The 15722-nt window shown below is 30.1% G+C and overlaps 2 protein-coding genes across 2 annotated transcripts in view; one reads left to right on the top strand and one right to left on the bottom strand.

Annotated features, from left to right (window-relative positions):
* Positions 1–7564, bottom strand: part of LOC126772664 (uncharacterized) — a 30597-nt gene extending 23033 nt beyond the window's left edge. Inside the window, exons 1-2 of the mRNA XM_050493098.1 lie at positions 7479–7564; positions 6558–6609 (exon numbers count right to left, since the gene is read on the bottom strand). Of these exons, the coding sequence (XP_050349055.1) occupies positions 6558–6609; positions 7479–7545 (119 nt within the window). The 5' untranslated portion in view covers positions 7546–7564. The remainder of the gene's footprint in view (positions 1–6557; positions 6610–7478) is intronic.
* A 298-nt stretch (positions 7565–7862) lies between these two features.
* LOC126772507 (protein disulfide-isomerase A3) lies at positions 7863–15156 on the top strand. The gene is made up of 9 exons (XM_050492908.1): positions 7863–8126; positions 8207–8415; positions 8721–8949; positions 11530–11637; positions 12425–12557; positions 13375–13535; positions 14008–14239; positions 14432–14569; positions 14658–15156. The coding sequence occupies exons 1-9, from the start codon at positions 7978–7980 to the stop codon at positions 14757–14759; spliced, it is 1461 nt and encodes a 486-aa protein (XP_050348865.1). The 5' UTR covers positions 7863–7977; the 3' UTR covers positions 14760–15156.
* Positions 15157–15722: the final 566 nt, after the last annotated feature.

Raw genomic sequence — 15722 nt, forward strand, 5'->3', positions numbered from 1 at the left:
TTATTATAATTTCATAATTTAAACAATATTTTACCCTTATATTTTGGCTTAATTCCTATTTTGACTTCATTTACGAGTACGAAATAAATAATGATTAACAATGGTTTGTATAATTTATTTTGGTGTAGAATAATTGATATAATGATGCTGAAAATAACTGCCATGCTGTTTAATCATTAAGATAAGAATCAAGTTTCAAATCATTAGAAAAAACAAATGACTACCTAAAACTCACTTTTTACCGTATCGTCTTTACTCTTCCTATGGAATAGACTATAGTAAAACAATGGCTCTACTACAACAATTCATAATTTGTTTTTAAATTTTTTAGTAAACATCTGCCACTCTATACAAAGTTTATTTGATTTTACGACAAGTATTACTAAAAAATATCATATAACTCAATACATACTTTAGTACACAAATACGCAAACACAATTGAAGAAAGTAAAGATATAGATAGTACATAGATGTAATGGCAAATTCGACATGTTCAGATGCAAGAGAAACGGCTTTACGTGCTTTCTGAGACACGGGACATTAAACATTGCCAATTTCCACATTTCGGGTTGCTACAGAAAATGTCTCTCCATATAAATATGGACTCGACCCAGACCGGGGATTACACCTCTTGGTTGGCCAGGGTCTGCAGTCTTATAAGATAGCCACTAAGCCAACGAGTCAATTTATACCGTACAAGCAACCCAACTCGACTTTTTAAGGGTAACATGATGATGGTTTTAATCCATTACATTTATAAAAAATGAGATGATATGAGCAAATCTTATCACGAATCCCAATCTTACTTACGATTCACATCGTTTCTAGTGTGCATTTATTTCAATATTAAGTGTATCTAAAGATATCAGTCAAAATTTGGTCTAAAATGCAATTATTAGTAGCAGGAAACGAATACAATGAATATGGTATTTATTTTGACAAGGATTAAGATTGTGTGACAAATTTAAAAACAAACTTATTGTTTGGTATTTTTAAAAGCAAATTTAATAGAACTTAATAAGTAGTAGTATCTACTTTGATGATTATGAATAATATTATTTGAAGATGAATATATATATACTACATACATTATATCGTATATCTACTTATATCTTTAAATAGTATAAAATTGCATCGCGTTTTCTTTAAGTTGTATCCTCCTAGCAAACGGGAAAATAAAAATGTATTATTTATAAACGCTTTTCCTAAGCCTCAGCCTTTTACAAAAATAGACGGCATATTTACGAAATATGACTACTTCTCTAGATAATTTAACATATTTACCCATTTAACATTTTTACCCCAAAATACAGTATAAAAGCTCTCAAATAACTTTTAGTTAGATAAGTCCCTTTATATTTTGTAGTAAGTATAGCCGTTTAAAACGTTAAAAACTTTCAGGTGTCGCTCAGACATATAAATTATTAAAGTTTAATCCTATTATACCATAAAAAATAATATTAAAGTACCTCACTAATAACTACGTTAATACAAGCGTATCATAAAATACAATAGCTTCTGTAATTAGTTCGACATTCGAAGTAAAACGATGGCGCGATAGCTTCCAGTTTACGCGAACAGATGGATTATTTGCAAATTAAATGATTAAAATATACTCATCAAATATAAATTATACATAACAAACTAGGGCTGGCAACTCTTATTATAAATTGTTTTGTTTTTAAGAACAAAAATAAAAAAAGTTATTCTCTGAAAATATATCATTGCTGAGTTACGGTCTCCGTTACTTTTGAGGAGAAGATTTAGAGACTATTCACGCTGAGTTAATACGGTTTGATAAAAATACACGTGGCATAATTTCATACGCGTACAGGTTTTATCACGATGTTTTCTTCATCGGTGAGCACTAAATTAATTATGATTACGAATTAAGCATATAAACACTCAAGGAGCTTGTCCGGGTTTGAACCCGCATATAGTCGGTTAAGATTAACCGAACCACTGGGCCATTGTCTATTATGAATTAAATAAATCAAAATATCATTGTCATTTTGGTATATATATAATAGCACGTCATTTTTAATTTTCAACTAATGCTCACATTTTCCCTTTAAAACTGATGACAATTGTTACTCCACAATCAAAGTTATTTTTTTTTTTTTTTTATAGAATAGGAAGGCGGACGAGCATATGGGCCACCTGATGGTAAGTGGTCACCAACGCTCTTAGACATTAGCATTGTAAGAAATGTCAACCATCGCTTACATATCCAATGCGCCACCAACCTTGGGAACTAAGATTTTATGTCCCTTGTGCCTGTAATTACACTGGCTCACTCACCCTTCAAACCGGAACACAACAATATCAAGTATTGCTGTTTTGCGGTAGAATATCTGATGTTAAAATATACTTTATACAAGTCGAGTCTACTTTAAGTCGTCATTTTACAACATTAACTAAACGTAATTGAATATTCATATTGGAGCTAAAAACTTATTTTAGCATACATTCCACCATATAGTATAAAGTATAGAAAAAGTCAAATTACTTGAACAGGTGTGTTTAGTTATTATATAATGTATACTTATAAATTTGCCGAGATGGCCCAGTGGTTAGAACGCGTGAATCATAACCGCTGATCGTGGATTCAAACCCGGGCAAGCACCATTGAATTTTCATGTGCTTAATTTGTTTTTATAATTCATCTCGTGCTTGACGGTGAAGGAAAACATCGTAAGGAAACCTGCATGTGATTAATTTCACTGAAATTCTGCCACATGTGTATTCCACCAACCCGCATTGGAGCAGCATTTCAACTTTCAATCAAAATCAAAACTTTCTCCTCAAAAAAAAAGGAGAAGAGGCCTTAGCCCAGCAGTGGGACATTCACAAGCTGTAACTTTAGTTACTTATGAATTTATTTATTTATTAATTTGCCTAATATTATATAAAATAGTATAGTTTGCAACTATAAACGGAAATCGAAATTATTCAAAGTATTGTAGGCGTATATCGTGATACAAAAAGATTCATAATTTTATATCAAATCGTCAACATTAATTTTATTTATGCACAAAGAGATAATATTTTAGTGAAACTTATCGTACTTAAGTCTCACCATATGTTGATAAATAAGAAATATTTAAAATAGTCTGTAATTAATAATTTGGTTTGTCGTAAATAAAAAAGGTTTAATTATAAGCATACTATCATCAAACGAACGAATCTACCATTATGTAATTCATATTGCCAAAATACTTCCATTATCCTCATTGCCTTACCCTCGGTTCAGCGCAGTATCTTCAAGCACGTCAAAAAGAATAACAAATGAACAGTAGTTCATTATTCAAATGGTTAAGCCCTCGGTAACACGCTGGTCTGCCAGGAGGCCCGAATTCACTAATCGACGCTGCCTCATTAGCGGAAGCGCTTGTTCCTACACGGATATATTCATGGTCGGTTTTTTTGATCTCATTTATTCAACTCAAGCTCACAGAATCATAAACATTATATTCTTTTGAAAATGCCTTTGAAGTTTTGAATACTTTGACACTTAAAATGATGTACATAAGAATAGATTAATTTGCTATTGAACAATATTAACTAACCGGCCTGACTTATAAACGATGCTTAACGGTTGTTTAGTTAAATATTTTGTCTTTATTAATTTGACATCCAAAAGAAGAAGACACAGCATTGTTTTATTAATCATCCAACTTTATAAATAGGCCGTAAGTTTCTGCCTTTTGGGTAACTGAATTACTTGTTTTTTTTTTTATGTATGCTAAGCTTAACCTGTGTTGCAAGTATGTATGCTAAGCTTAATCTGTGTTGCAAGAATAATAATATATAAAAATCTCACTCATAGACTAACTTATAATCCTATAATTGGATATCGGAAATTATAAGTAGTTTACATGAAATATATCATTATAATGACTGTAATTTCCGAGATATGTAATAAAATCAATTTATAATAATAACTTAAGGTTTTTTTATACAGGATTAAATGACACACATTTTGAACTAATATGTGAAATGACGATTGAAACATTATATATAAAGTTATATTATTTGTCATATGTAATCAAGTATCGAAAAAATAAAAAGATAGATGTGATGGTTTGTGTGCCTTAACCGTACTGTAAAGACTATTAAGTACAGAAGCATTAAGGTTAGTTATTGATCGTCAAATCCATTATCAGTATAAGTAGCAATTTCTCAGACCTGAGAAGAACCGATGGAAACTCGGCGACATTGTCATTGTTGTTAGTTTATATATTATTGTTCATTTAATACGGCCTGGAGGCGATCATTTTATTCCGAATGTGTTATCATGTATAAAGTCGTTAGTATTATATTAACCTTTAGCTAACAGAAAACAGACGTTGCTCAACATTTTTTTTTTATTACAATTGAAAACATTTCAATTTTTTTATCCCGGGTACCGGTTGTAAAAACGCAAACATTTTCCTATAAAAAAATGACTAACTAGTCGAGTAATCGAGGTAACGAGTTTATAAAGATATATATAACTACACATAACTTATATCAGCTGAATATACATTTATATAACTATATAATTTAGAATTATAATCAGAAATCAGTTAAGACTTTAAATTGAAACAAAGCTAATGGGAAAATAAGTACGTCGAGTCTAAGTTTATTGAAGGAAAGTCATACAGTGAACGAAGAGTCGAGATGTCGAGGCGTGGGTGATTACTGCTCAGTGCATCTCATTTCCTCCGCGGATCATTATTGATGGGATGCTAATTTTATACAACGTAAAGGTCATGCAATCAACTATTAAGACCGAAATATAATTATTATTACATTTTCACTCCATTATAAAATAGTAGTTAATAATAATATAGTTATAAAATATTGTTGAAGATCAAACATTAATAAGATAGTTTAATAACGACCTACATACGAGGAAATATATATATATATATATATATATATATATATATTATATATATATATATATTTAATGTTCATATCCTGGAGAGAATGCATGAGAATGCTAATAAATGCATGATTTCTGTTGGCATTTTAATGTACATTACACATTGAATCATGGATATATAGTAGATTTACAATTACTTACCTACTTTGATTAATTACTACCTACCTAACTAACCTACTACTTTAGCAAATAAACTGCCTGAACGCTAATATTTATTCTAATTACCGTGACAATAATGGACCAAATTAAATTGCAAAAAAAAAATATGAAAATTGTCGTAACATTCGTAATAACTTTGAATACCGTATCATTGCCTTTTCAAAGCAAAAAAAAGTATTATGTATAAGTCTTCAGTACATTAATTTAACGTTTCATTTGGGTATATTAGAATATACATAAATAAATATTAAATAGGTAGTTAAATATTTATTTAACTAAAATATAAAATAATAAATTATGTGAAAATTATATATTATGTGAATATGCAGAATTTATTAAGAAAAAAAACAAGTATTTCATTTTAGCTATGAATTGGTTAGTTTGAAAACTATACACAAAATAAATATTAAAATTACATTCGTTATCCATTTTGATAATGGCATATTATTTACGTATTTACAATGTGAAATACATAAATAATATGCCATTATATTCCACAAATATGTAACAATGTAAGATAAATAAACTGGTATAGGTAACATCTAAGTGTCTCCGGATCAAACATACAAGTTTTTATTACAATATGGATTATAAATAATGTTAATCAATATGAAAAATTATAAATAATCCTTGTTCTTATTAATCTAAACCTAGAAATATTGTAGTATATAAGATTTTTTTGGTATAGTTAATTGTGATATTAATTTGTTTATAATATTCTATATATATTATTATTTGTACACAATCTTCTAACCAGTTATTTCTTTAAGAATACACATTTAAAATATTTAAGGTATGGTTTACATATTGGGTATTTATCTATTAATATTACAAATCAATTGTTTGATATGATTTAGTAAATTTTAATTAATTTAATATTTATAATAATTGAAACATTATACTTTCAAGAATAATGTTAATTACTACTTATTAAAAAGCCGAGATGGCCCTGTGGTAAGAACGCGTGAATCTTAAGCGATGATCGTGGGTTCAAACCCAGGCAAGCACCACTGAATTTTCATGTGCTTAATTTGTGATTATAATTCATCTCGTGCTTTACGGTGAAGGAAAACATCGTGAGGAAACCTGCATGTGTCTAATTTCACTGAAGTTCTGCCACATGTGAATTCTACCAACCCGCATTGGAGCAGCGTGGTGGAATAAGCTCCAAAACCTTCTCCTCAAAAAGAGGAGAGGAGGCCTTTAGCCCAGCAGTGGGACATTCACAGGCTGTTACGGTTACTACTTATTATAAAAACCCAATATGCAGTAAATAATACATAATAATAAATTTAATATTGTGCAAAATGTAACGAGAATAGGTTAGGTGTAAGGCTGAAGTGATTAAAAATTCATTTACAATACTTAACCCACCCACATATTGGTCATGTTAAATAATTTTGTGGAAAAATATTAATTGGCCTGTAAATATTTTTGTATTAATTAGTATATAAATCACATTGCTTACCTTACAAATAATTGTTCTTGATTGTTAACCCGCCATGATACTACTGTTGCACCTGTAACAAAGATACAAGTTAATTTGTTATTATAGTGTTTATTTTATTATTATTAGATATATATTATATGTAAATTCTAAAAATACTCTGTATTTGTAAAATGAATACATTTTTGGTTAAACTCTTTTTTCTAAAGAATTAATTGGCAATTAAATATAACATTAAGCAACAAATTTAAAATGAATAATGATTCAATGAACTATTAAAACTAAACAAAATTGGCATTTTCCTGATTTAGAGAACCAAATTATATCTTAAGGTATTTAGTAAATGACATTGTTAATATTAAAAAAACATTACATTGCATTATGTATTGTTCAATAATTACACAAAAACTTGCAATATAAATGTACATTTAGAATAAAATTGTTAATCATGAGTTTAATAATTTCTGGTGTAGTGATAATACAAATCACTTCCTAATTATTTATTAATGTTGCTAGACAGCTTATGAACATTTTTTGTGAGTACATCAAATAACCACTTACAATTTAGAAGCAAGTATACAGTTTACTTCCTACAATCCAATAGCCAAGGCCATATCGCCGCAGACAACTTCTTAGTCTATTCATTAAAAAAAAAACTTGTTACCTCCTATTATACTTAACACGACCTCAAAATCATGCAACAATATTAAACACTTAAAATTAATTGCCAAGTTAAGTGATTGTATGCTTGCCGCCGTATAAATCTTAAAACTTTCAGTATAACAATTTAAAAGTTCGCGCATTACTTTGAAAATAAACAAAAAAAACTTTTACAGGTTATGCGGTTTTCTTTGAAAACATATTAAATATAACATCAATTTTAACGTCAGATAAGTAAGCTGTTAAGAATTAAGAAATATAAATTTAATCAATTAAACTTACCGAAAAGATTTACGGTACAAGTTGTATTGTTGCCTCTGTCGAGAACGACAACACTCGTCGCTGCCATTTTCCGTTTGACAGCAAAGCTAACTGCCAAACAAAGCTATGTGAATGCAAGCACACTCTGAATGCTGACCGTGGTATACTATGGTATCGGTTTTTGCTTTTATCGATTTATTATAAAAAAAAATATTATATTATTAAATTTACAATCGAAACAATAATATTTCATTTTAAATTAAATAAAAGTATTACATATTAAAAAGAAATATTTTTGGATTCATGTGTTTAATGAAAATGTAACGGTAAATAATATTACAGTATTAATGAACGCAGTTATAATAAGCCAATCAAAAACGGCCAACGCTGTGCCGGGTAATGTCATCTTCGGCAATATACGTGTATTATTCCGGTCCTTGTCCTCATCATTCTGACTAGCTAATAGTTGCACTTGAGCGTCGAAGATTTGGGCACGAATAACTAACAGTGAAGGTTTAAAATGTTAGGGTCACTTAAAATAGCCCTATTTTTAGGAGTAATTTATTTATGTAGAGCCGCCGAAGAAGATGTACTCGATCTCACAGACGCTGATTTCTCTAGCGCCATAGCTCAACATGATACCGCTCTCGTCATGTTTTACGCACCATGGTAAGAATTTATACAATAAAATATCCTTGCATCGTAGTAAATATTATTTTGTCGTCTAATTTACTTATATTTCGTACAAGGTGCGGTCATTGTAAGCGCTTAAAACCCGAATACGCTGATGCGGCCGGCGTGCTAAAGAGCGATGATCCCCCGGTTACTCTGGCTAAAGTAGACTGTACAGAAGGCGGAAAGAGTACTTGTGAAAAGTTCTCCGTGTCCGGATATCCGACACTTAAAATTTTCAGAAAGGGAGAGCTTTCACAGGACTACAATGGCCCCAGAGAATCTAGTAAGTGATATGTCCTATTATCTTAGTCACTGAAGTTCATTGAACTTTTTAAGTTCAACGAACAATAATGTCAAAAAAGATATCCTGAGCAAGGTATCTTCTCAATCAGCCATCAATCAACATTTTTATACTTATAAAAAATGGTGTATATTTGTTAATAAAAATAATTAATGAATCATAATATTAATATTAAAAAGTATTGTAGTAAATATTATATATATAATATTTATGTATTGAATGAATTTTGTTAATATATATATATTTGTTTTTATGATTAATGCATAGTAATTAGATGTGTTCCACAGATGGCATTGTCAAATACATGCGTGCTCAAGTGGGCCCAAGCTCCAAGGACCTGCTTACCATTCAGAGCTTTGAAAACATCATCGCTAAAGATGAAGTTGTGGTTGTTGGTTTCTTTGAGAAGGAGACCGATCTTAAGGGCGAATTTCTGAAGACAGCCGATAAAATGAGGGAAGAAGTCCTCTTTGCACACTCGTCAGCACAAGAAGTTCTTGAAAAGACTGGTTACAAGTAAGCTTATATCTTAATTTTATGACTGCTTTGACTGACATTTTTAAAACTTTATATGATAAATAGAATCACAATATTACCTTTACTTACTACATTAAATAAAGTTATATTAGCTTATTTTCTATACTTAATTAAAAGCTTACTATCATAATCAAGTAAAAATGTACATGTGCATATTACACCCATATGGCCTTATTCATAAACATTACTTATTGACTTTTTAATAAAACACTATATCATGTCTCATATATAACACTATCATTCACTAAACAATATATATATATATATATAAGTAAGGCATATGGAGCCTATCTTGACTTAAATTTTTTCATGTTGTCATGACAACATATTGATACAGACTTATCTAGAATATTAAATTAAACTATCATTGTCAACATTAGATAAAATTAGTCAAAACATAATCAAACAACCTTGCCACTTTTATACTATAAAACCATCAAAAATTAAATTCTAAATTATTGAATATATTAAATTAAGATTGTTTAGAATATCAACAATTAACTTAAATTTAAATATGTGTTAAAAGAAGCAGCTTATAAATATTTTGTCTGTTTACAAAGAATTTTAGTAATATTCTTATGTACATGACAATAAACATCAATTTTTTGGACATTGAATCCCTTCAGGGTTCATACTAAGACAAATAGATATTGTTAAATATATCTTTGCACTGATAGCATAATATATATCTCTAAATATCTGCGGTTTAACCCACATTAGTTGTGCTACTTTGCCATACATTTTAATATGTATGATATAAATACAATTAAAACTAATTAATATTTGCATTTTAATTATATTTATCTTTTCGATTCACATTGACTTTTCCTTGTGAAAGTCTTATACATTTTTGCATACAACTTTTTACACAGTATAACTCACTTAATTAAATTAAAAAAAAAAATCCCATTGGAATTAAATCAACAGTCACTATTGACCCTTTTACATATTAAGCAAGCTTTTAGTAAATTAGCTTGATACTATTTAACTGGTGTAATAAATCAATTAAATGTAATGTTTACAAAGTCGTAGAGAATTAATTAAAGTTAACATAATGTATAACATTGTGTAAATACACAAACCAATTAAAAATAAAATGTCCACTTTTCACTTTCGTTATTTAACACTTAAGTCCACAAATGGTTGCTTGATTTTATTATATTTATTTAAAATAATGTTGCCTATGTTAAGCTTTTTAAAAACTGATTAAATGATTATGTCATGTTACCTAATAATCATTAATGAGTTATGAAAATTTGAGAAATCTTATCTTCTCTAGCCTTAACCTTTTTTTACATTGTCATTATAACATATTAAAACATATAGAGATATGCTATCAATGTTAGATAAAATTATCCCAAAATATATTTAATGTTTTCGCCAGCTTAAAACCTAAACTATATGATATATCATAAAGTTAAACCTTTTGTAAATACTTCAAAAACGAAGGATTTAATGAAGAAGTTTATCAATTCGGCTAAAGGGAATATGTATCTATATGATTTACTTATTATAATTTGCCTTGACTTGCTTTAGCTGGAACAGATTTCAGAAATAAATGATTAGGTATTGTGTATATTGGAATAACATTAAAGCTTTGTGCAAGCTGACCAAGTAGGTACCACCCACTCATCAGATATTCTACTGCAAATCAGCAATACTTGGTATTGTTGTTGCGGTGTGAAGGGCCAGTGTAATAACAGGCACAAGGGACATAACATCTTAGTTCCCAAGGTGGCACATTGGGGAGTGGTTAACATTTCCATATGCTCGTCGCCATTTTTTTTTATTTATAAAAAATATATATTAACAATTTTTATTATTAAATTTTTATTTAATAATAAAAATTGTTTTTAAAGCAGTTGCAATATTATTAATTTTTTTGTCTTGCTGAAATATTAAAACTATAAATAGTAAAACACCTGTTAAATGCAATGCCAGCAATTTTCACTTAATTAATTCGTAAATACTTCGATTACAATAATATTCACCGCAATCTGTATTAAAAAAAAAAGTTGCGACACACACGAATAAAAATTCATTCAGGCTTGAATGTTCTTGATTTTTTATCGTATTTATGATTTCTAGTATTTTACGTGTAGCAAAATTGTATAAAAAATTATATAAAATTAATCTATTTAATTTTCATCATTTTCAATTTAAATTATTATGTTTCGTAAATATTATATTTTATAAATGTACTTATCTAATTTTCAAACAAAATATGCACGTCATAAAACGAGTTTGCGAATGCTAATTTTGTTATTACAAATATACGTTTTATTTTATTCATATGAAAATTATTTTCATGTTTCGTGACTGACATTCTTGCTTTTAATAGTCTGGCGAAGTATTTAACTATCGTAGATCGATAGTGATTTATTGTTAAAAGATAACAGAAATAGTCAATATGATTTATTTTATTTAATATTAAGTTGAAAAAATTACGTGGCAAAGTTTTTTGATAATTTGTTAATACGAAATATTATTAAAACTTCGCATTGTTACCATTTAATTGAAATGCTTAATCAATAATAATGTAGTATTTCTATTCTCCAGGGATAATGTTGTTCTGTACCGTCCCAAACGCTTGCACAACAAATTCGAAAGTGACTTCGTCGAATACAAGGGCGAGCCGTCTCTGAAGGGCTTCATCAAAGCAAATTAGTAAGTACCAGATTTGTATTGAGTTTTTCAAATTGATGATGTATTTCTCACCGATTTCGGCCACGACGGCTAATTTCAAGAGAGATTAGCTGGAAACACAGATGCACTCTATTCCCTCACTCTCACAATCCGATGGGACGGCAATCCGACACGACCGGAAAGAGTTCAGACTCAGGAATCAGAATCAATGGCTTTACCTATTTTCCGAGGCTCTTGCGTGTACACTTCGCGCTTCCAACTCCCGGACTCCGGGCTGATACTGAGAATCTTCTGAAGAAAACTCCAAAAACTTTTTATCGGTCCGACTTGGGGCTTGAACCCAGGACCTCGAGATCTGCGACCGTTATATCTAGCCACTAGACCAACGAGGCAGTCAAACTTTTCAAATTACAACCTTATTAAATATCATAATAATCTTATTATAACAAATGTGTGTGTGAACGTATCGCGCGGAAATCCCTTGACAGATTTTAATTAAATTTGTCATTTTGATAACTTATATCCCGGGCAATAGATAAGATTTATACGTTCCGGAAAACATGGGTTAAAATAATACAACCCCGATGTGTATGTCTACTGTTTCAAAGATTCGCACTACTCGTTTTAAATGTTTTATTTAGTTTATTTGAAAAATATACTGCTTTTTAGCAATAGTTTTGTTAAAAGCATATTAATTAATAATTCAAGGTTGACAATAAAAACAGGTTCTAAAAATTATGATGCAACATTTTTCCTTAATATATCGTTGAAACATATATATAATTTTTCTTTGTATTCTTTACAACAGCCATGGCTTGGTCGGCATTCGTCAAAAGGAAAACATCCAAGATTTCACCAACCCGCTCGTTGTAGCCTACTACGATGTTGATTACGTCAAGAACGCCAAGGGTACCAACTACTGGAGGAACCGTGTTCTTAAGGTATTGAAAATTTACAGATTTGAGAATTGATACTTTCGTTAGATTCTAGTATATTTATAGAAGATTGAATTGATGTTCTTATATAGAGATATTCATAAATTGAAATTGTTAAAAATTAATCTACCCAACTTAATTTTATTTTTTTGTACTTGTCCTTACAATTCGGTAAAAGTCTTTGTATATACTACGTGTGGGGGCAAGCGTTTATGTACACTGTGTTCTTTTCTGTACCACTGACAACGGGTATACAAAATTTTATGAGTTAAGACGTGAAAGGATTTTTCATTTATATCATATTTATTAAAATATAATAAATGTAGTTAAAGACGTACAAACAGTAATACTGACGTAGGCGTTTCCACACCTATGTGAACTACGTATAATATGTTTTGCTACAACAATGAGGTCAATATAACCGGCATTAGCGCAATACGTATTTAATTCAATGTTTCCTCCGCTTGCCACTTTAACTTGAAGTAGTAGTGATAGATATATTATGTTTGTAATTACCTTATCATTGGAAAAAATCTATTTACGTTACGATATAGATAGATAAGAGCATCTCAAGTTAAAGTTGTGGGATCAAACCCATGCAAGCATTACTTAATTTTCATATGCTTATTTTATGTTTTTTATTTATCGTATGTTCAGCGGTGAAAGAAAATATTTGTAAGTATGAAAATCTACCACAAATGTATCCACCGACTAGCATTGGAGCAGCGTGGCGGATAAGAAACTATCCCCTAATTAGTAGGAAATGGGCCTTAGCTTAGTAGCGGTACATTATTTATCAGACTGTTACTATGTTATACCTCAGGTTGCAAAGGAAATGTCGGAAGTGACTTTCGCTATCAGCGATAAGGACGACTTCATGCATGAGCTCAATGATTACGGCATCGACTTTGCGAAGGGCGACAAACCCGTTGTAGCTGGCAAGGATAGCGATGGAAACAAATTTGTAATGAGTGCCGAATTCAGGTAATTAATTATGATAATTGTACATCCTGTATATATGGGAGATTTTGCCTTTTTGCACCTCTTAGATTTATTGCTATAGTTTTACTTAAAATTTATTGATTAAAGTACCATATCAGAACCAAAGTAGTCAAGATAAAACTTAGAATTTACATATTCCATACGATTTTCTTATTTATTTTAGCTCTAGTATATTATGCAATAAGGGTTCTTAATCAATAATTATAATCTATTAATAATACAACACCATTCCACTTCACTACTTATATCTACTTTAATTTTACTTCCAAAGTTCTAATAACAATGTCGCAGACAATAAATAAGCCATTGTCTCACGAATCTACAATTCACACATAGAATTATATGAATTCAATGTCAAAGCTGTTTATTGTGTCTTTTGGTATCTATTAAAATTATTCAGTACCTACGCAGTTTATAAAGTTTTCTTATACTTTTTTTCTTTTATTTCATACAGCATTGTAGACCTTATGGCTTTTGCTAAAGACCTAGTTGATGGTAAATTGGAGCCTTTCATCAAATCAGAACCTGTACCTGTAAGCAATGATGGTCCAGTTAAAGTAGCAGTCGGCAAGAACTTTAAGGAACTTATTACAGACAGCGACAGAGATGCCCTTATTGAGTTTTACGCTCCCTGGTGTGGACATTGTCAGAAACTTGCCCCGGTGTGGGAGGAACTTGGTGTAAAGGTGAATTTTGAAAAATGTAACATAAAAAATGAAATTTACTAATTGTTTTACTAGATAGGTAATTATAAATAAATAAACAAACAATTAATGTAAGAAGGAAAAAATAAATCGGTCATTTTAATATCATTTAAATAGAAATGCAAAAATCAGTAATGAGGATTAGCTTCTAATTACTGCTAATTTCTGTTACAGTTGAAAGACGAACCTGTTGATATTGTCAAGATTGACGCTACTGCCAATGATTGGCCCAAGTCTTTATATGATGTATCTGGTTTCCCAACCATCTACTGGAAACCCAAGGACAGCTCTAAGAAACCTGTCAGATACAATGTAAGTTCTGTTTTAATCCTCAAATATGTGTAAATATTATATAAAATTTATACAATGAAATATACGTTAATTCTATCAATGATCACAGGGAGGACGTGCTGTTGAAGACTTCATCAAATATGTAGCCGACAATGCATCCAATGAGCTCAAGGGCTGGGACAGAAAAGGAAATGTCAAGGACGAGTTGTAAAACTTATGTTGTGATGTAAACTTTCCATGAAAGATCTGTGATTGTATGGAATGAGTGGATGTTGCGTGCAAGATAATTTTCAATTATGCAAATTTGATTTAAATATACATGTATAAGATTATAGTAAGAGTAGTTTACAAGAAATGAAAAATGATCAAAATTTGTAAAGGACTAACTTTTGTCATTCCAACGTTTTATACGAGTGAGTTTTTACCAATTATTTGGGATTTATCCATGAAAATTGAATGCAAAAAACATGCAGTTTTAATGGACTGGATATTTTATGTCAACTGTATTTGTAGCATTTTCATAGATAAATCCTCTATATATTATTCGAAATACAGTAATTTTACGCATTTCTTATTTGTCAGTGAAAATTAATATAAATTAGGAATATTTATAAAATTCGTTGTTTTATTGTTTGTTCCATTAATTATATTTGCTGGTAAAATACCTTTTAAAGTGAGTTCATAAATTTTGTTTATGTATATAGCACATTCCCCGATGTATCTGTATCAAGCCGAGATGGCCTAGTGGTAAGAACGCGTGAATCTTAACCGATGATCGTGGGTTCAAACCCGGGCAAGCACCACTGAATTTTCATGTGCTTAATTTGTGATTATAATTCATCTCGTGATTTACGGTGAAGGAAAACATCGTGAGGAAACCTGCATGTGTCTAATTTCACTGAAATTCTGCCACATGTGTATTCCACCAACCCGCATTGGAGCAGCGTGGTGGAATAAGCTCCAAACCTTCTCCTCAAAAAGAGGAGAGGAGGCCTTTAGCCCAGCAGTGGGACATTCACAGGCTGTTACGGATATAGCACATTAATATATTTAATATTAGCTAGTAAATGTGCTCGCATTACCTAAATTAATAAAACATTTTATTATTGTTAATAAATCTACCACTGACAGCAGTATCGATTGATAGTGGCTATTTTATAAATGCAGTTTCAGA

This window comes from Nymphalis io, chromosome 1 (genome assembly GCF_905147045.1).
Source record: "Nymphalis io chromosome 1, ilAglIoxx1.1, whole genome shotgun sequence".
NCBI classification, from domain to species: domain Eukaryota; kingdom Metazoa; phylum Arthropoda; class Insecta; order Lepidoptera; family Nymphalidae; genus Nymphalis; species Nymphalis io.